Source organism: Salvia splendens, chromosome 1 (genome assembly GCF_004379255.2).
Source record: "Salvia splendens isolate huo1 chromosome 1, SspV2, whole genome shotgun sequence".
Classification (NCBI taxonomy): domain Eukaryota; kingdom Viridiplantae; phylum Streptophyta; class Magnoliopsida; order Lamiales; family Lamiaceae; genus Salvia; species Salvia splendens.
Window position 1 is genome coordinate 23,527,947 of NC_056032.1, and position 20,828 is coordinate 23,548,774.

At 35.9% G+C, this 20,828-nt stretch overlaps 1 protein-coding gene across 1 annotated transcript; it reads right to left on the reverse strand.

Annotated features, from left to right (window-relative positions):
• Nucleotides 1–3,061: 3,061 nt before the first annotated feature.
• On the reverse strand, nt 3,062–10,115 carry LOC121752354 (protein FAR1-RELATED SEQUENCE 5-like). Its single transcript, XM_042147415.1, has 3 exons — nt 10,106–10,115; nt 9,179–9,677; nt 3,062–3,461 (listed from the first exon to the last, which is right to left on the reverse strand). Exons 1-3 carry the CDS (start codon nt 10,113–10,115, stop codon nt 3,062–3,064), a joined length of 909 nt encoding a protein of 302 aa, XP_042003349.1.
• Between the last annotated feature and the right edge of the window lie 10,713 nt (nt 10,116–20,828).

A 20,828-nucleotide genomic window follows, 5' to 3' on the forward strand; every position in this document is an offset into this window, starting at 1 on the left:
CCTCTCCAATTGTTTAATCCTAGCAATTGCCTGTCAGGGCAAGAATGATACGAAAACTTCACTATATAAGACATATAGTTCACTTCATGTTTGTTAAAAGTGTTGGTGAATGGATAAGATATATCATTGCTTAACACTTACCTTTTCTGGATTGTAAACTACTATTTCGGTTGAAGGATTATAATCATTTGTCTCCTGCAAATAGTGAAATGTGATATAACATATGAATAAAAACTCAAAGAAGTAAATAAATTGTTTCCTAATCTTCAACTTACTGGTTTCTTTCCCAAGTTAATATCAGGCAAAATTGATGTGCCTTCATTCACTAATTTGCATTTTTCATCATGGGCTTCCATCATATTTTCCATAAGCTGAATCCATTCTGGATCATCTTCTTGATCCTCTTCCATAACTTGTGTCATGTTTTCAATTGTCTTAGACACAGCTTGCTCCCCTTGATCAACCTCAACACCAACCATCTTTAGTGCATTTATAGCTACAACTTTGAAGCAATTGGTGTTATTGGTATTTCCTGGAGCATCCTTTATATACCTCATCATTTTACTAATAGCATCTGCAGCCTCCCAAATTGAACTTTTAATTTCATCAGACGAAGGTACTTCCATAACACTCTTTCCTTTATTCTGTTTCTTTCTGGAAAGCATTTCTTCTTCATCGTTGGTTTGTGAGCTCCCACGCTTTGAGGCTGGAAGACATACAAAAAAAGTGGTCAAATTCATGAATACACACTTAATATAGCTCAAAATTATTCACTGAGATACTAAATAATGATAAACTTCTTCGAATAAACCGCTGATTTAGAATCTAAAAACGGCTGAGTTAGGATATGGAACAAGGTATGTATTGATGATACAAAACCAAGTATGAAGTAAATTCAAAGTAAATTCATCATGCTGTCATATGTAACTCTAAATCTACACTAAAAAACTATAGAATATAAAAAAAAGGAGAATCGCAGGAAAAATGATAAAATCAAGCAAAAACAAAAGTAAAATACGTAAAAAACTTCATCCAACCTTTCTTCGATGATGCTTGAGGGTTTTCCGACGTCATATTATAGAATTTTGGATGGATTTACCTTCGAAACTGAAGAAACTACGGTTTGAATGCGATCGGAGAGTTTGGAAGCGAATTGGAGGGTTCGAGTGTCAGAGAAATTAAATTTAGCGTCTAGTTCACGTTTTCTATCGACGCGCCAATTTGAAAACGAAATGACAATTTTGCCCTTACAAAACTATAATTTTATTCAGTAAATCTAACATTTATAAACAAAAAGTATCATTTTATCAACTCAAAGTATCATTCTATCAATCAGAAATATCATTTTATCAGCTGCAAGTATCATTTTGTCATTTTATAGGTTAGAAATATGATTTTATCTACTGCGAGTAACATTTATCATTTTATCAACTCAGAGTATTATTCTATCCGGCAAAACTATAATTTTATATAGTAAACCTAACATTTATTAGACAAAAGTATCATTTTATCAACTTAAAGTATCATTCTATCCGGCAAAACTATCATTTTTATGTCATTTTATCAACTTATATGCCATTTCTCCAGCTTATATATCTTTTTATAAGGTTGTTGTCATTTTATCAGCTTATATTATCATTTTATCAGGTTAAAGTGTCATTTTATGACCAATGTATCATTTTATAAACAAAAGTATCATTTTATCAACTCAAAGTATTATTCTATCAGTCAGAAATATCATTTTATCGGCTGCAAGTATAATTTTGTCATTTTATAGGTTAGAAATATCATTTTATCTGCTGCGCGTAACATTTATCATTTTATCAACTCAGAGTATCATTCTATACGGCAAAACTATCATTTTATATAGTAAACCTATCATTTATACACTAAAAATATCTATCATTTTATTGGCTGAAAGTATCATTTTATCGGCTGAAAGTATCATTTTATATCAAATGGCTTCAATCTGTCTTCTCATTGACTCTACCACAATTTCTTGAATCATGACGACCCATCTCATGACATTTACCACACCGTCGTAGAGGCTTATTTGCTTTCCTTATTGCACTCTCCCTCTTTGATACTTTGTCACTAGCTGATCCTTTGGTTCTAACAACATCTGGAGGATGTACATCAATTACATCAGGTACTGCCATTCCATAAAATTCCTCAACCATCTTTTTCTTTTCAATGACTGAAGGTATTGCACAATTTCCAAATATATGCTCTTCCAAATCATCAAGACCAACACATAACAAAGACAGATGATCCATACTTCCCTCAGACTTTTGGACTAATCGATAAAAGTTGGAGAACAACTTTTTCTTAACTTCCTGCTTTTCATCCAAATCTGCAAGGTAAAAGATAACATTATTACAATAAATACTATCATTTCTCTGACTGAAAAAGTAGAGTTTTTACAATAAGGTTAAAAATGGAGCACACGTTCAAATGGTTGTATTTCCTCAGATGGTAGACCATGTGCTGCCTTTAGTAAAGAGCTCTTCAACCACCTTCGACCAAAATATTTCTCAAGAATTAGATTAGCAGACTTATTCTTCAACAAACAAAATATATGACAGCATAACAAACCAATTCTGGAAAACTTCTTACAACTACACTCGAATGTGTCTTGCTTACAATCATACTTAACATCCCATGTTCTACGATATTGGTCCTTGACATTATGCATCTTGATGTTATCCTCAACAGTTATCGAAACAATCTCACATACCATACTTATTTCCTGTTGTACATGTTTGAAAATATTATCAGTGTAGATTGTAGATGCATGCTTCTCAATAGGCAATTGGGTTGACAAATCAGGAATAGTTGAGTAATCCAAGTAGTTCAATCGTGAATTGGCATTCCTTTGATCTCCAACAGCACAGTTAAAGAAATTCATGAACTGTACAAGATTTGCACGAGGCTTTGTGTAGTTTTTAAAAAAGCTATTCTCTGATTCAGACATCGATGTAGTCCTAAGAAGCGACCCCATGGGAAAATCTCGAAAATAAGCAGGAACCCAGAATTCTCTATCTTCAAACATCGATCCAAATCAGTGGACGTCTTCTAATCCATACCGTTCCATAATATCATTCCATATTATATCAAACTCATCAGGCTTTAACAAATCAGACCAAACACATGCATTAAACTCTTTTTTGAAATCTTCACTACCAAGCAAGGATTTGGGCAACTTATCTGACGCCTTAACCATAATATGCCACATGCACCATCGGTGCCTTGTTTGTAAAAGTACTTGTTGAACAGCAAGTTTCATCCCCCAATCTTGATCAGTGATAATCATTTTGGGTGCAACCCCCATACATCGAACAAAACAGCCAAACAACCAAGAATATGAGTCTCTGCCTTCACTTGATAACAATCCAGCTCCAAATGTAACTGCTCTGGAATGGTTATCTTTTCCAGTGAATGGAGCAAAAATCATGCAATACCTTCAAAACATAACATAAAACTGAGTTATATTTTCATACATACAGAAAAATATCAGTTTATCAGCTATGACTATCATTTTATCAGCAAAAAGTATCATTGTATCAGCAAAAATTATCATTTTAGGTCTTTTAGCAACAAAAGTAATATACATGTTAGTGTTGTATGTTGAATCAAATGAAATTACATCACCAAACATATGATAATTTCGTCTTGAAATGGCATCATCCCAGAAGAGTTTAGTTAACTTTCCATGAGATCCTACCTCAATTTCATAATAGAAGGCATCAGATAATTCCTTTTGAGAACGCATATAATCAAAAATCATTTGAGCATCTGAACCATCAATATTGGACATAATATCACGATAACCATTTCTAATATCAATAATATCACATCCAACATTTTCAGGTCCACCCATTATCTCCTTCAAAAGTTTGAATGTTTGAGTGGGACCAATATTACACCTGCCGCAATCCTCCATAAAACTTCGATGGATAGGATCCAGACTGCGATTGGCCGTCATAAAATGCCTATGCTCATCCGCAACCATTAAGTGATTATGATACTCAACAAACTGATAAACCTCATACCCGCTGCTAATACCATCTGAAAAATATCTCAAGTTGAGCTTAGCAAGACATTCACACCTAAACGACCGACACCTACGCCTCTTAACAGACACTTCAGTTGATTTGGATGCATGACCAGGTATAAAACTCTTAGAGCCTTGTCTGCTGCAAGCCAAATACTGCCACTTAATAATACCATGAACTGATTTGTTGCCCAGTTTACGAATGCCAAAACCAACTGAACGGGCATAGTGTTCATAGAAACCAGATGCTTCTACTAATGTATTGAATTTCATACCAATCATTGGCTTCAAAGCATCATCACAAACAGGAATGTACAAACCTACAAATCAGAAAACGTATCATTTTATCAACTCAGAGTATTATTTTATCAGGAAAATCTATCATCAGAAACTATCATTTTATCATTTTAATGTCATTTTATCAGTTTTATGTCATTTTGTCACGTTAAAGTATCATTTTATCAGCTTATATGCAATTTCTCCAGCTAAACTATCATTTTTATAAGCTAACTATCATTTTATCCGCTTAGATTATCATTTTATAAGGTAAAAGTATCATTTTATTAAACAAAAATGTCATTTTATACACCAAAAATACCTATCATTCTATCGGCTGAAAATATCATTCTACCCGGCAAAACTATCATTCTATCGGCTGAAAGTATCATTCTATCGGACAAAACTATCATTTTATCGGTTTTATGTCATTTTATCACGTTAAAGTATCATTTTATCAGCTTAAATGCAATTTCTCAAGCTAAACTATCATTTTTATAAGCTAATTGTCATTTTATCCGCTTAGATTATCATTTTATAGGGTAAAAGGATCATTTTATTAAACAAAAATGTCATTTTATACACCAAAAATACCTATCATTCTATCGGCTGAAAGTATCATTTTACCCGGCAAAACTATCATTCTATCGGCTGAAAGTATCATTCTATCCGGCAAAACTATCATTTTATCGGTTTTATGTCATTTTGTCACGTTAAAGTACCATTTTATCAGCTTATATGCATTTCTCCAGCTAAACTATCATTTGTATAAGCTAACTGTCATTTTATCCGCTTAAATTATCATTTTATAAGGTAAAAGTATCATTTTATTAAACAAAAATGTCATTTTATACACCAAAAATACCTATAATTCTATCGGCTGAAAGTATCATTCTATCCGGCAAAAGTATCCTTTTATCAGTTTTATGTCATTTTGTCAGGTTAAAGTATCATTTTATCTGCCTATATGCAATTTCTCCAGCCAAACTATCATTTTTATAAGCTAACTGTCATTTTATCCGCTTAGATTATCATGTTATAAGGTAAAAGTATCATTTTATTAAACAAAAATGTCATTTTATACACCAAAAATACCTATCATTCTATCGGCTGAAAGTATCATTCTATCTGACAAAAGTATCATTTTATCAGTTTTATGTCATTTTGTCACGTTAAAGTATCATTTTATCAGCTTATATGCAATTTCTCCGGCTAAACTATCATTTTTATAAGCTAACTGTCATTTTATCCGCTTATATTATCATTTTATAAGGTAAAAGTATCATTTTATTAAACAAAAATGTCATTTTATACACCAAAAATACATATCATTCTATCGGCTGAAAGTATCATTCTATCCGGAAAAAGTATCATTTTATCAGCTTAAATGCAATTTCTCCAGCTAAACTATCATTTTTATAAGCTAACTGTCATTTTATCCTCTTAGATTATCATTTTATAAGGTAAAAGTATCATTTTATTAAACAAAAATGTCATTTTATACACCAAAAATACCTATCATTCTATCGGCTGAAAGTATCATTCTAACCGACAAAACTATCATTCTATCGGCTGAAAGTATCATTCTATCGGCTGAAAGTATCATTTTATACACCAAAAACTATCAACTCAGAATATCATTGTATCCGGCAAAACTATCATTTTATGATGCAAACCTAAAATTTATAAGCCAAAACTATCATGTTAACACAAAAACGGCAATACATAATTTAATTAAATAAGAATTTCAGTACATCAGAAACATAAACCAATCGACAGCTAATATTCATCAAAAAACAAATTCAATACATGAATCAAAACGATCAATAAAATAAAATATGAACACAATCAATAAGCTAAATAATAGATAATGATTGTTACCTTCGTTATTTGCTACGTCTCCATCGAAGCAAATTCTGACAGCTATTGAACAGATAATCAATGAAAATCTGAAGATTATTGAATAATAAACCAAATCGGAAGGAAATCTGGAGTCTACTGAAATAATCGGAAGGAAATCTGGAGTCTATTGAAATAATCGGAAGGAAATCTGGAGTCTATGGAAATAATCGGAAGGAAATCTGGAGATTATGGAAATCTGGAGATTATGGAAATCTGAAACCAAATCGCGGAGAATAGGAAAGAATCGAACTGAGAAAGAGAGAAAGAATGGAGCAAAATTCAGAAATTTAAATGAGCGAAATGACGTATTTACCCCCGCGCCTTTTTTTTATGAAGTAAATCTATGTTTGAATCTAGACCGCGTGATTTTAAAAACGTGTGGTCCAGATTTGGTTATAGGGTTATTACGTGATTTAGGGGTTATCATATGATCACAACTATATATATATATATATATAGGGTTGATCTATGCAAAACTAGATTTAAATACAGAAATGCAGAACAATATCATACGTAGGGCACTTTTAGGTCATGCTAACAAACCATGACCTAAAATGATCTTAGCATGACATTAAACCCAAATATTATAATATGACCTGAAATTGCTTAATTATTGACCATTAGATCATATAATCCTAGGGCCAAGATTTGGGCTGCATTTCTGGATTTAAATGCATTTTTATTTTGATTATCTCCCTATATATATATATACATATATAGGGGAGCATTAAGGTCCTATTGCCCCTTTAGTGTTAAGTTCTTACTTAATATCAACCATTAGATTAGTGGAATGGACAGACTAGATTAAGAGGAGATATGTGATCCCGTGTTGCATTATTAGTTCAATTTTGAACATTGTAAGGGTATAACTGTAAACAAACAGGGGATTCCACACGTTTCAAAATGGAAGGCGCGATAATTCAACGGGATATTCATTGAAACCGGTTGACCTTCCATCCAATCACTCTCTCTCACACAATACCTCTCTCATCCCTCAACCCACGATCAAAACCCTTTCTCTCTCATTTCTAAACACTATCCTCTGCAAAATCGGACAAACTTCACTGGAAGATTCGATTTATGCCGGATTAACGCCCTTCATTTGACGCAACAACGTTTTAATCGGTGGAAGATTTGCAATCGACAACAAGGTAGGGTTACAAAGTTTCGATTTTCGGTAATAGAGCAGTCCCGGAGTAGATTTTAGTCGTAAAAATACCATAAAGTCGAAGATTCAGAGTTTTCTACTAAACGCGATCACTATTTTGGCAAAAATTTGGTCGATTTGATTGGTAATTCATAACAGCTTGTTCATTTGTTGTAGGTTTATCTTCATTATTTACCCCTTTTAGTTCATTGTTGCTTTAGATGTGTGTATTGGTCAATTTTAGTTATCTGACACACTCTTACGATTTTTTAACATATGTTGTCAATTTTTCTGTAAAGCATGAAATCGTGTACATTTTTGCTAGGGTTCTGTCCATTATTGAAGTTTAGGTAATTAATAGTTTACAATTGTGCATTGGGCGATTTGGTAGAGAAAATCTTATCCGGTTTTTATTTTTGGTTCGGCTCACAGATCCAGAATGACGAAAAGAGGCCGACCTTTCAAAAGCCAACCCACCCAGACTGCAGGTGAGCAATCTCTTGCATTTGCCTTTTGAATTCTTGGAGTATTTGTACATTATTGTAGGGAGTGGTGTACATTATGTTTTTTGTTTGGAGTTACATCAATCGGTTTCATAAAATGTCTGTTATTGAGTGAATGTTATATTCATTTGTGCATTATTTGCTGCCATTTGTACATTATTGTAGGGAGTGGTGTATATTATGTTTTTTGTTTTAAATTACATCAATCGGTTTCGTAAAAGGTCAATGGTTGATATAATGTTATATTCATTCGTGCATTATTTGCTTCCTTTTGTACACTATAAAGTTAGTAGTGTGCATTATATAATATTAATGCGATACATTATTGATTATTGGACAGCAGCGAAGCAGCCTAGGTTGGACATTGACGAAGCGGTGGATGATGTTCTTCCGATTGCGATTGCGCAAAAGTTCAGGGAGAGATTGGCTGAGCAAAGGGCCGAGACGAGTACCTCTCATGAAGACGCAAAGAAAAGGAAGCCGGGGGGGAAGAAAATCGACCATCTCTACTGTCGACGGACCCCAACCGAGTTCCTGAACTATTTAAAAAGCTTAACTCCACGGCAGAAGGAAGCTGTTCATGAACTGGGTTTCGGAGCTATCCTCCATTTCAACATAAAGGAGATTCTGGGATACATAGCCAACTTGTGGTGGATGATGTTTTTGATAACTCACGTTGGAAGGGAAAATAGCCGACTTGTGGTTTGGTCTGTTTTGAACAATATTTAGTGCGCTGAACTTCTTGCAAATAGAATAATATTTTGGTACTAGTGTATGATGTCATTAACACAAAGCATATAATGGATGTAAAGTACCGAATAATGTCACGTTACTGCTTAATAATGTAAAAAACGAAGAAAATAATGTAGAACAAGTTAACTGGATTTTAATATTAATGTACAACAAAATGAATAGAAATTGTATAACGGATGTAATTAACCGAATAATGTACAGAATGTTCTTATTAATGAACTGTACTGGAATAATAATGTACAGTAAGTTAAGTCCTTGTGAACAATAATGAACAACTTCATGAATAATAATGTACGTTAACAGTTTAATAATACAATGTTATTATGTATAATGTACAGAATATGTCTAATTATGAACTATACTCGAATAATTGTGTACAGTAAGTTAAGTGGTTGTAAACAATAATGTACAACTTCATTAATAATAATGTACATTAACAGATTAAAAATGTAAAATTATTATGCATAAAATGTTGACAATGGTAAGACTAATAGGACTAAGACAACGAATTGAATAATAAGACTAAACCGAAAAACAAAATACATCAACATTTCCTTCAACACCTTAAAGGTAAGTGTGTGGCCTATATTAGCCTTGGAACAATCAAGAATGAATTTGTGATGTACATCATCCAACTTTCGATTCAGTGTCATAAAATGCTGATGCTCTGACTCAACCATATAATGGTTATGAACCTCGTTGAACTCCTGAATAATATAACCTGGAAGTCCTCCTTCGGAGAAGAACTTGAACGATATGCTCACTTTACAACCACAACGCTTGGATAACCTTTTGCATTTCATAGAAAAACCAGAACGTGCATTCAATTGGTCATCCTCGTTCGACTTCTTGCTGCCTTCCCTATTGCATACAACATAATACCAAGTGGTAACACCGTCCGTCTTCCTCATTCCTTGTTTGCGCGTATCAAAACCAACAACGCGAGCATATACATCGTAAAACACAAAAGCAAAATCTAGTGATTGGAACTTCTGACCAACGACGGGCTTCAATTCTGGAGAACATTCAGGTACAACCACCACTGTATAAAATCGCAAAAAACGGCTCAGCAAACATATACATTACAGATCAGAAATCGTCCATTAAAGAGTCAATAAAAACCATTACCCAGTAATATTTGTACATTTTGTTTATCAGTTAAAACTACTCCCTAGCCGAGATGATATCTAAATCCTAAAAGAATGCCTGAAACTTGTGGACGTTGGCGACGGTTGTGTTACTTACTACATACTAGACCCTAGCCCCAAGGATTGGTAAACCCTTGGGGAATACATGAAACGTGCGTCGAACAATCAAACACGGCCAATCTTAAACTAAACCCTGAAATTGTATAACACATATAAACAAAAAGGCTAAGAAAACTTTATTGCAATGAACGATTACTCCACCAAATCGGTTTTTAAGTAAACAAATCAGTTTAATAATCAACATAGGAACAAATTAAATTACCTTCTTCCATTGTTGAAGAAAACGAAAAGGATGCACGACTGCTCCAATAAAAGCGATTTTGTACGACGAAAAAAAAATGAGGAAATTTTAGAGAGAATGTGTAGAACAACGATTGTCTTCAATGGAGAATGTTTGGAGAAGAAACGATGAAAGAGAAGAAAGATTTGTGTAATTCCAAAACAAAAACCGCTGCAATCTTTTGATGGAGAAAATCAAGCAACTTACCATATCCAACTCAAATGTGTATACCAAAAAGGCCCTTTTCTATTTTTTAATCATTTAAATTAAATTCACGAGGCATTATTTTCGACCATCAGATATTGAAAATGAAGGGCTGAGATTCAGTTGGACAATAGAACAAAAAATAGAAAAAGAATATGAATACATCCCTATATATATAGAGAGAATTGATCTGCTGAGCAACAAATTTGGGCGACTCTTGTGAGCGCCTGCTCCTCATCAGACTTTTCCTTATTTTCTCTTTTCACCATCTCCTTCCTTCTTCACTTATTCTTTTTCAATTAACAGTTCCGACGCTATTCTTACCATTTTTTTCTTCAATTGACAAATCCTGTACCACAGTTCCCATGTAACTCCCAATCGTTCTTGGCTATTTTCTTTTATCTCTTCAAAAATTTACCGTCAATTCCTCTTCTCAAAAGAATAATCTCAACGAGAATATTGATTTGACTTTTTCTTGGCATCAACTTCTCCTTTTTCTTCTTCCCATTGAATTATTATAATTCCTCGCACATTGAATATCCTAATTTTGTTCTATATATTGGTCTGCTCATCGCCAAATTTCCTCGAATATCCCTAAATTTTGATTTTTTTGTCATGGTTGTTGCGATACTAGAATCGGCATATAAGAGATTATTATTTGGAATATCTCCACAAATGATGAAAAACTTGAATAAGTGATAGATAATTATGCCCCAAATATACCACAAGAATTAGCGATAATGGGGAAGTTTAATTCCAGAGATTAGAAAGCAACAATAAAAAACCAGACAGTGAGAAAAATTGTAGTGCACAAACACAGAGCTATTGTGAGAAAATCGTTAAATCGGCGAGAAACAGAAAAGGGATAAAAAGTTCAAGGAAACTATCTAAAGGAGAATCAGCGGAGAAAGAAGGACAATATCTGAAGTAGAAACGGCAAGGAAGGAAAATATCTGAAGGAGAATCGGAACTGTAGTGCAGGATTTGTTAATTGAAGAAAAAATGGTGACATCGTGTAACATCCCAAACTTTTGTGACCCTTTTTATTATGTTATTGGAATTTTTTGGAATTTTGAAACGTTTGATTTAATGTGATTAAGTGCTTTGCGTGAAATAAATTGTCATGAGTGATTTGGAATAAAGTGTTATTTATATTATTCAATGTGGGTGATTAATTAAGTAAATCATGCATTTTGTTCTAGCCAAATAAAGTGGCTATTTTCGGCCCCCTCCAATTATTGGAAACTATATTCTCTTTCTTGGATTTTATTAATTGTTTTGGGATATTTATCCAAATTAAATCCAATTAAATCTTGTCACATTTTATTCCCTCACCCCAATTAAATTAAGAGTTGAATAATTTCCTTGTGGAAATTTATTTAATTGTTACCTACTTTATGGGAGTATTTTCCTATAAAGAAATTACCAAATTTAAACCCTATTATTATTTAATTGAGGATTTAAATAATTTCCTTGTGCACCCTACTAATTTTCGCCCCCTCCTTTTATTTCCTACTTGCAGATTTAATTTATTTTGTTCCCTTGTTTATGGAATATACATCGTTTTATTTCCTAAATTGTGAATCTATTTATCTCCAAGTAAATACTAAATAATTTCCTTATTGAATTTCTATCCATAATTTTCGAAATACTTGTCTTCCTTTTAATTGTGGGATTTTATTTTATTGGCCTCTATTTTATTCCTCCACAATTAATTAATTAATGGGATTAAACCTAGGACTATATAATCACCTAAACTAAACCCTAGCCCCCACCTCCCTCATAAAATTTCGTGCCTCTCCTCCCCCTCTCCACATCCTCTCCAAAAACTTCCTCCACCATTGTTCTTGCTTCAATTGGAGTGGATTTTTCAAAAATTTCCGGTGAATCGTGTCAACGTTTGTTTCTACAGTTTGTTTTCTTGATTCAAGAAGGTATAACTAAGTCTTTCTTCTCATCTTCTTCATTGAAACTTCATTCTTGAATCCTACATGCATATATCGAAAATTTAATCGGTGGGAAAGTGTGATTTCATAAGAACTTTGATAGTTATGTGTTTTTTTTATTGAATTCATGTGAAGTTGAATTTGAATTAATTGGTGAATAATATGAGTTGTATGCAAATTGTGTATGAGGAACGTGTAAGCATGATTCGGTGTTTTCGAGCATGGAAAATCGGTGGTTGTGTTGTGGAAGTTTTAAAAACCCTATTTTCGAATTTGAACCAGAAATCTGTGATGCACGACAAGTGACTTATGATCTGTATTCGACCCTTCAAACGAACGAATTTTGCTACGAAACTTTTAATGAGTAAACTTCAAGGTGTTTTCTGTGTCTCGTGTGAATTTCAGGCCGTTTTATCAAAAAATGAATTTTTAATAAATTTTTGAAGTTGACTGCGCAAATCTGCCAGAAACGTGAGTTCTCGCCATGAATGTTTCGTTTTCTATTTGACTGACCAAATGACCTCCGATCGATGTGATTCTTGAACTATATGAAAACTTGAAGTGTCTTCTGTGTTGTGTTAAATTTTCAGCCTTTTTGGGCATCGTATGAATTTATGGTGAACTTTTCAAATGAACTGCGCAATACTGTCAGAAATTGTATGTTCCGACCAGAGAGTTCAATATATGATATGACTGACTAAATGACGTGATTTCAGTGTGAAATTTTCATGGATGAACTTGAATGTGTCCTCTGTATTGTTACCAAAATTTAGCATCCTTTGAGGTCGGGTGAATTTATGGTGATTTTTACAAAACGGTCGCGCAGTTCTGCCAGTTTTCTGCCCTGATAAAATGACACTTATTTTCAAGTTTAAAAGTATTATATGATGTATGTAGGTCCAAGGAACGTGCCTAATGATGTGATCACGGGTGATAAGTTGAAATATATTACGGTGTGTTTTTCCGTCTTTGTGACGAACTTTGGGTTGGGTTAATTGAGAAAAACGATGAGAGAGAAACGATAGGACATGCATAGTAGTATGATTTTTGTGGAAGGCTGACTTGTGTTGTCGTTGTCAAGGGTGATTGTGTATTCGTGAACTCGAGGAACGAGAGTTGCCATAAGTTGGATTGTGAATTGTTAAGCGAACGAGGTGGGCTTTCTTTTCAAACCTCTTTATTTTTCCGAAAAATATTATGTGGAGATACAAGGGTGGTTTAACTGTTATGTCATGCCATGGACTGTTTTTGTTATGAGATTGTGTGCCTGATGCCTAGTTCGTATGAGTTTACTCCGTTAGGCTATATGGCTGTATTGTGAAACGAATTCGGGTCCGAGTAGGGCCGTAAACCCTATCGGGCTGTGTACACTGGTGGGATCGTGAGCCGTCCTTGCAAGTCGGCCGGTCTCGTGGGCGAATAGTGTGGCCACACTTTCGTCGCACTGTGATTGTGATTGTTGGATTGATGTGAAAAGTGGGGAGAATATTTGACTGGCCAGTCTATGAAACATTTTTGTGTTCTCGTGATATTTTCTTTACTGCGTATAAAACTCGAGATCACTGGTATAGATGACATAACTTGATAAATGTTTTCGGCATGAGCCCATTGAGTACAACAAGTACTCAGCCCTGCAATTTCTTTTAAAAATTTTGCAGGTTGAGCGAGATGTTGCGGTGGATGTTGAGCTGGCTAAAGACCCTAGGATACGTTGTGTCGTCATACATAGGCGTGATCCTTGACTCTCTTTGAACCTTATTTATCCGCTGCTATGTTTTAAATTGTGTCTTAAGACCTTAATCTTTATGTTTTTGTGTCTGAACATGTATGGTGGTGATGAGTTTTAAACAAGTTTTACGTTGCATTTTAAAAATGGTATTCTTCGAGATTTAAGTTTAATGCTTGTTTTACTTAAATTTTTAATTGATGTATTTCTTAAGTCTAACTTTTCCGTTGTCCTTTTGAAAAGTATTCTTTTTATCTTATGTCCTTTGAAAAAAAAATAAAACCTTAAAATCTTTAAGTTAGGTTGTTTTCCTTTCTTTAATTCAATTAAGTTGTTCTTTAAAATTTTAATCCATGCATGTCGGTCACGATCACCGCGTTTGTGGTACCCCTTGTATGGGCGGTCGTGACAGAGTGGTATCAGAGCTTTGTTCTTTTGCTCTGGTCCGAGAGTTTTCTTTCACTTTGAGTCTAAGTTAGTGAACCCTTTTTGACTGGAAGTGTCACGAAGGCTCAACATCCAAAGCATCAAGCTCAACCAAGGAAAGTATGGTATGTTTTAAGTTGTTGATGAAATGTGTGAACGATGTATAAAATTGACGATATGATGAGGATGTTTTGGGCCGAAGAATGCATGAGCAAGTAATTACGTGATGATGTGATTTTCATGATTGAAATTCGTGAATAAATGATGTGATGACATAAAGAAGTTGAATGTGAGCATGATTGGCATGATGGTCTAAACACGTGTATAATGTGAATACAATATCGTGATAGTATGAATATGTGGAATATGACAATATAATTTAAGCACGTGTTGTATGTACGAACATGATATTGGTATAGTATGAGTATGTGAGATATGAGCAAGATTGGCATGATGACCTATGTATGTGTTATGTGTGTGTAAGTGATATGACAAAAGCGTATGAGCATAGGATGATGGAGTGTTTTACATGAAGGATGAAGGTTGATGAGTTGTTTTGAGCATGTTGAAATTTTTGAGAAAAAAAAAACAATTTAAAAAAAAAATGTTGTTTCAAACGTATATGTAAAGTGCATGAGTGTTTTGTTTGGAATACAAATGTGTTATGAGTTTTGAAAGATTTGCATGGTTTGATATGTAAAAGAGAAAAATGGAAAAATGATTTTGTGGTTGATGTTTTGTAATATTAATGACTAGTTGTTCTAGTGGAGTTTGATTGAGGAAAAATGTTTATGTTGTGAAAAGTTCTTTCTTTTGGGAAAATTAATTGATCAATGGAAAATGTTGTGTTTATGAATTGTTTAAAAAAATTAAAATTACCTTCTCATTTGAATAATTGAGCCATGGAAGTGTGATGTTATGTATGTTATGAGGTGCGAAGTATGATGCGTCATTCTATGGAGTGTTTTATAAGAGTGATGAAAGTTGATGCGAAAGTACGTTTCAGTTTGAGTCAAAACTTTTACCTTAAAATTGAGATGTGGAAAAAAAAAATTTGCAAAGTGTGAAAGTATAAAGAAATTTTGTTTCAAAAATTTTGAATATAATGTGAAGTTCGAAAGTGTTTTGCTATGGGATGTGAAAATGTGGTGTGTTTATCTTGAGGTATGAATGACGTAAACTGAAGTAGATGATGATCTATGAGATGATGATTTGTGTTGTGAACTTAGAGTACCTAAAATATAAGCCTAGTTGACCGCGCGAATCGTAGTTCTAAGTTGAAAACTTAACAATTGCTTTTCCGAGCAATGAAACGTACGAGAATATGAGAGTTTAGGCAAACGCTTAAGTCAAGGTGCGAGACAAGAAGAACCGATGATAAGAGATATTTTCATGCAACGACGGGCGATCATACTCGCGATTTAAAATAGTATAGTTTAATCTTGCGTAATTGGAAGCACGAGGGAGATGATCTTCATACCCTTGTAAGGAGCACGAGGATGATAACAATGTCCAACGAGGAGAGTCATTATGATATGCAAAGGATTTTATGAAGATATGGATTCCGACTATCATTATTAGCGGCAATGACATGAAGAATCTCAGCATGGAATCCACAGTTCTTAGAGCGATGTTACCAGTTTCGGCTTGCGAAAGATGAACAAGGAGGTGCGACTTTAATAGCTGGAACAAACTATTCTAATCAACAGTTCTTACTTGGATTATAAGAAGTTATCTTTCAGGACCTTTCAAATAGCCATGAGCCATTGTCTATTTAACAACTTGTTTCATTCACCCCTTGCAAGTGATGTATATTGTTTCTTTTCCTCCATTGAGTCATAACTCACTTTCAGTTCTTGGAAAGTGGTGTTGCCTTCATAACTTTGGACACTTGGATTGATTGTAGTCTTCTTTGACCTATTATTTATACGGATCATATTTTGACTTTGTGAGCCTTTGCTATTGACCTTCATTCCTAAGATTGCTTGCAGTTATGTCCTTCAATACGATCACGTTTCGTAGACATGTTTTTCTGTGGGATATTTCTCTTGGAACTTTTGTTCAACTTTTATTTTGTCACCATGTCTGTGTCAAGTTCTTTCTTACAGAGTGAAATTCTTTTTGGTTCAGTTCATGTATCCTTTCCGTAATAGAACCTTTCTTTCTACAAAATGAAGTTAAGGCCTACATTTTGTTCCTTGCCTTAACAAACTTAATCCACTTGATTTTTGTTTTCAATAGCCCATTTGACTTTGATTGCCTTTCACAAACTTATGAACCCATTGATGTTATTCTATCAATCCATATTATGATTTTCGTTGAACCATGATCAGTACCGCCTTGTGACAAATGCCTACCTTTCTAAATCCTCATGCAACTGATCATTTCTTTTCCCTCAACCCTTTAAGTCATTATCCATTGATGTGTGGACCTTTCAAATTTGGTCGAGCAACTGAATTGTCTTTTGGTAGCCTACTATGAGAGTTGACATTAATTTGATTTCATCCCATATTCATGACCTATCTTATGCTCTTTCAAGCTCTGAGGGGATGATCATAACCAATTGTTACAATTCAAAAATCGGTTCATATCCAAGTTAAGACTTTTTGACTAAAGTTTGTGTTAGGAGAGTTAGGAGTAGTAGCTCGACTTTTACACGTCATGCCTTTGGGGAATGTAGACATAATCTTGGGAATGGATTGGCTTACCGAGAACCACGCAACGATTTACTGTAAAGAGAGGCACATTTCCTTTCAAGCCCCGGACGAAGAGCCGACTATCGTGTATGGGATCTCCATGAACCGGCGAACCTCCATAATCTCTGCTTTGCAAGCAACTACGATGATAAGAAAAGGGCGTCCGGCGTATCTGGTATACTTGAATGGGGAAGAAAAGAAAGAATTGAGAGTGGAAGACGTGGCAGTGGTGCGAGATTTTCCCGAGGTGTTCCCCGAAGCCTTGCCAGGACCGCCACCCGACAGACAAGGAGAATTTACTATCGAGTTGGAACCAGGGTCTGCGCCAGTATCAAAGGCACCATATCGAATGGCCCCTAAGGAGTTGGCCGAGTTGAAGGTCCAGTTGCAGGAACTGTTAGACTTGGGTTTCATTCGACCCACTGTGTCACCATGGGGAGCGCCAGTTTTGTTCGTTAAGAAGAAGGATGGGACGATGAGGATGTGCATCGACTATCGTGAGCTCAACAAGATGACTTTAAAGAATAAGTACCCACTGCCAAGGATTGACGACTTGTTTGACCAGCTTCGAGGAGCGGGCGTATTCTCGAAAATGGATTTGAGATCAGGGTATCATCAACTAAAGGTCCGACGAGAGGATGTGCCTAAGACTGCTTTTCGCACTCGTTATGGCCATTACGAATTCGTCGTGATGCCTTTTGGGCTGACCAACGCCCCAGCCGTTTTCATGGACTTGATGAACCGAGTTTTCCACGAGTATCTTGACAAGTTTGTGTTAGTTTTCATCGACGACGTGTTGGTATACTCGAAGAACGAGGAGGAGCATGGACAACACCTACGAACAGTGTTGGAAACGTTGCAAAGGGAGAAACTTTATGCCAAGTTTAGTAAGTGTGAGTTTTGGTTGACTCGAGTGAACTTTCTTGGTCATATTGTGACGGCAAATGGGATTCAAGTAGACCCAGCAAAGGTCGAGGCCGTACAGAATTGGAAATCGCCGAAAACGCCAAGTGAAATCCGCAGTTTCTTGGGATTGGCAGGATATTATCGACGATTCATCGAGGGATTCTCTAAGATTGCGAGACCGATGACGCAACTACTAAAGAAAGGAATTAAGGTGGTTTGGAAGCCAGAGTGCGAGGCGAGTTTCCAACTATTGAAGGAGAAATTGACTACAGCACCAGTCCTAGCGGTACCAGAACCCGACAAGGACTTCGCCGTCTATACGGACGCGTCGAAAGTAGGACTAGGATGTGTGTTAATGCAAGATGGGAAGGTGATAGCATATGCTTCCCGACAGCTGAGACCGAATGAGTTGAATTTTCCGACGCATGATTTGAAGTTAGCAGCAGTGGTGCATGCACTGAAAATTTGGAAACATCATCTCTATGGAGTGAGATGTGAAATCTACACCGATCACAAGAGTCTCAAGTACTTCTTCGAGCAGAAGAAGCTAAACATGCGACAACGATGTTGGTTAGAGGTCGTGAAAGACTATGACTGCGGTATTAATTACCATCCGGGCAAGGCGAACGTGGTCGCCGATGCCTTGAGTAGGAAGAACCAACCTCAACTGGCTTATTTCCTAACGCAAGAGGAAGCTTTGATTCACGAGTTTGACAAGATGAGTTTGGAAATAGTGAAAGCGCCCGAGACAGTAGGTGCAAGAGTGGCGACACTAGTGATTGTGCCAGATTTGAGAACCAAACTCATAGAAGCCCAGCGACGTGATGGAAAGTTGGAGGAATTACGCGTGAAGGTGAGAGCCGAGAAGCTTGATCATTACCGTGAGGAGGCAGATAATGCTTTGACGTATGATGGACGATTGTGTGTGCCAAGCGATGAGGTGCTAAAAGAGGAGATTTTGAGTGAAGCGCACGACACGCCTTACACCGCACACCCCGGAAGCACGAAGATGTATCGGGATTTGAAGCAATGGTTTTGGTGGAATGGGATGAAAGGGGATGTAGCGTCATATGTGGAACGATGTCTAGCATGCCAACAAGTGAAGGCCTTACACCAGCGGCCATATGGGAAGTTACAACCGCTCGAAATTCCCGAATGGAAGTGGGAGCATCTAGCTATGGATTTCGTGACGGGTTTGCCAAAGTCACAGAAGGGCAACACTGCGTTTTGGGTGATCATTGATCGACTTACTAAGAGCGCACACTTCTTACCGATGAAAATTACTTATGGCGCGGACAAGTTAGCTAAACTCTACGTGAACGAGATTGTGCGATTGCATGGAGTGCCAAAGACCATTGTATCCGACCGCGATACGAAGTTTACCTCAAAGTTTTGGATGAGTTTGCAACGCGAATTGGGCACACAACTGAACTTCAACACTGCTTATCACCCGCAATCGGATGGGCAGTCAGAGAGGACGATGCAGACATTTGAAGATATGTTGCGAGCAGTTGTCTTAGATCGAGGGGAAAGTTGGGAAACAGTTCTACCATTGGTTGAATTCGCCTACAACAATAGCTATCAAGCGACGATCGATATGGCCCCGTACGAAGCTTTGTATGGCAGGAAGCGTCAATCCCCACTTTATTGGGATGAAGTCGGCGAGAGGAAGATGTTAGGACCCGATGCTATAAAGGAGATGACTGAAATTGTGCATCAAATCCGCGTAAGGATCAAGGAAGCTCAAGATAGACAGAAGTCGTATGCGGACGTGCGTCGAACGGAAATCAAATTCGACGTTGGTGACAAAGTGTTCTTGAAAGTGTCCCCGACGAGAGGAGTTGCGAGATTTGGAGTGAAGGGCAAGCTGAAACCGCGTTTTGTGGGACCGTACGAGATCATCGATGAAGTAGGTCCTGTGGCATATCGTTTGGCGTTACCTCCCAGCTTTGGGAACGTGCACAACGTGTTCCACGTGTCGCAGTTGCGCAAGTACGTGTTCGACCCCAAACATGTGATTCACCAAGAGGAAGTGATCCTAACCCCCGACATGAGCTACGAGGAAAGGCCCGAAGCAATCCTAGATCGGAAGGTACAAGAGCTACGGAACAAGACGATAGCGTCCGTGAAGGTGTTGTGGAAGCACCATGGTCCCGAGGAAGCTACGTGGGAGTTAGAAGATAAGATGAAAGAAAAGTTTCCCGAGCTGTCACATTTTATTAATTGTTTTGGGATATTTATCCAAATTAAATCCAATTAAATCTTGTCACATTTTATTCCCTCACCCCAATTAAATTAAGAGTTGAATAATTTCCTTGTGGAAATTTATTTAATTGTTACCTACTTTATGGGAGTATTTTCCTATAAAGAAATTACCAAATTTAAACCTTATTATTATTTAATTGAGGATTTAAATAATTTCCTTGTGCACCCTACTAATTTTCGCCCCCTCCTTTTATTTCCTACTTGCAGATTTAATTTATTTTGTTCCCTTGTTTATGGAATATACATCGTTTTATTTCCTAAATTGTGAATCTATTTATCTCCAAGTAAATACTAAATAATTTCCTTATTGAATTTCTATCCATAATTTTCGAAATACTTGTCTTCCTTTTAATTGTGGGATTTTATTTTATTGGCCTCTATTTTATTCCTCCACAATTAATTAATTAATGGGATTAAACCTAGGACTATATAATCACCTAAACTAAACCCTAGCCCCCACCTCCCTCATAAAATTTCGTGCCTCTCCTCCCCCTCTCCACATCCTCTCCAAAAACTTCCTCCACCATTGTTCTTGC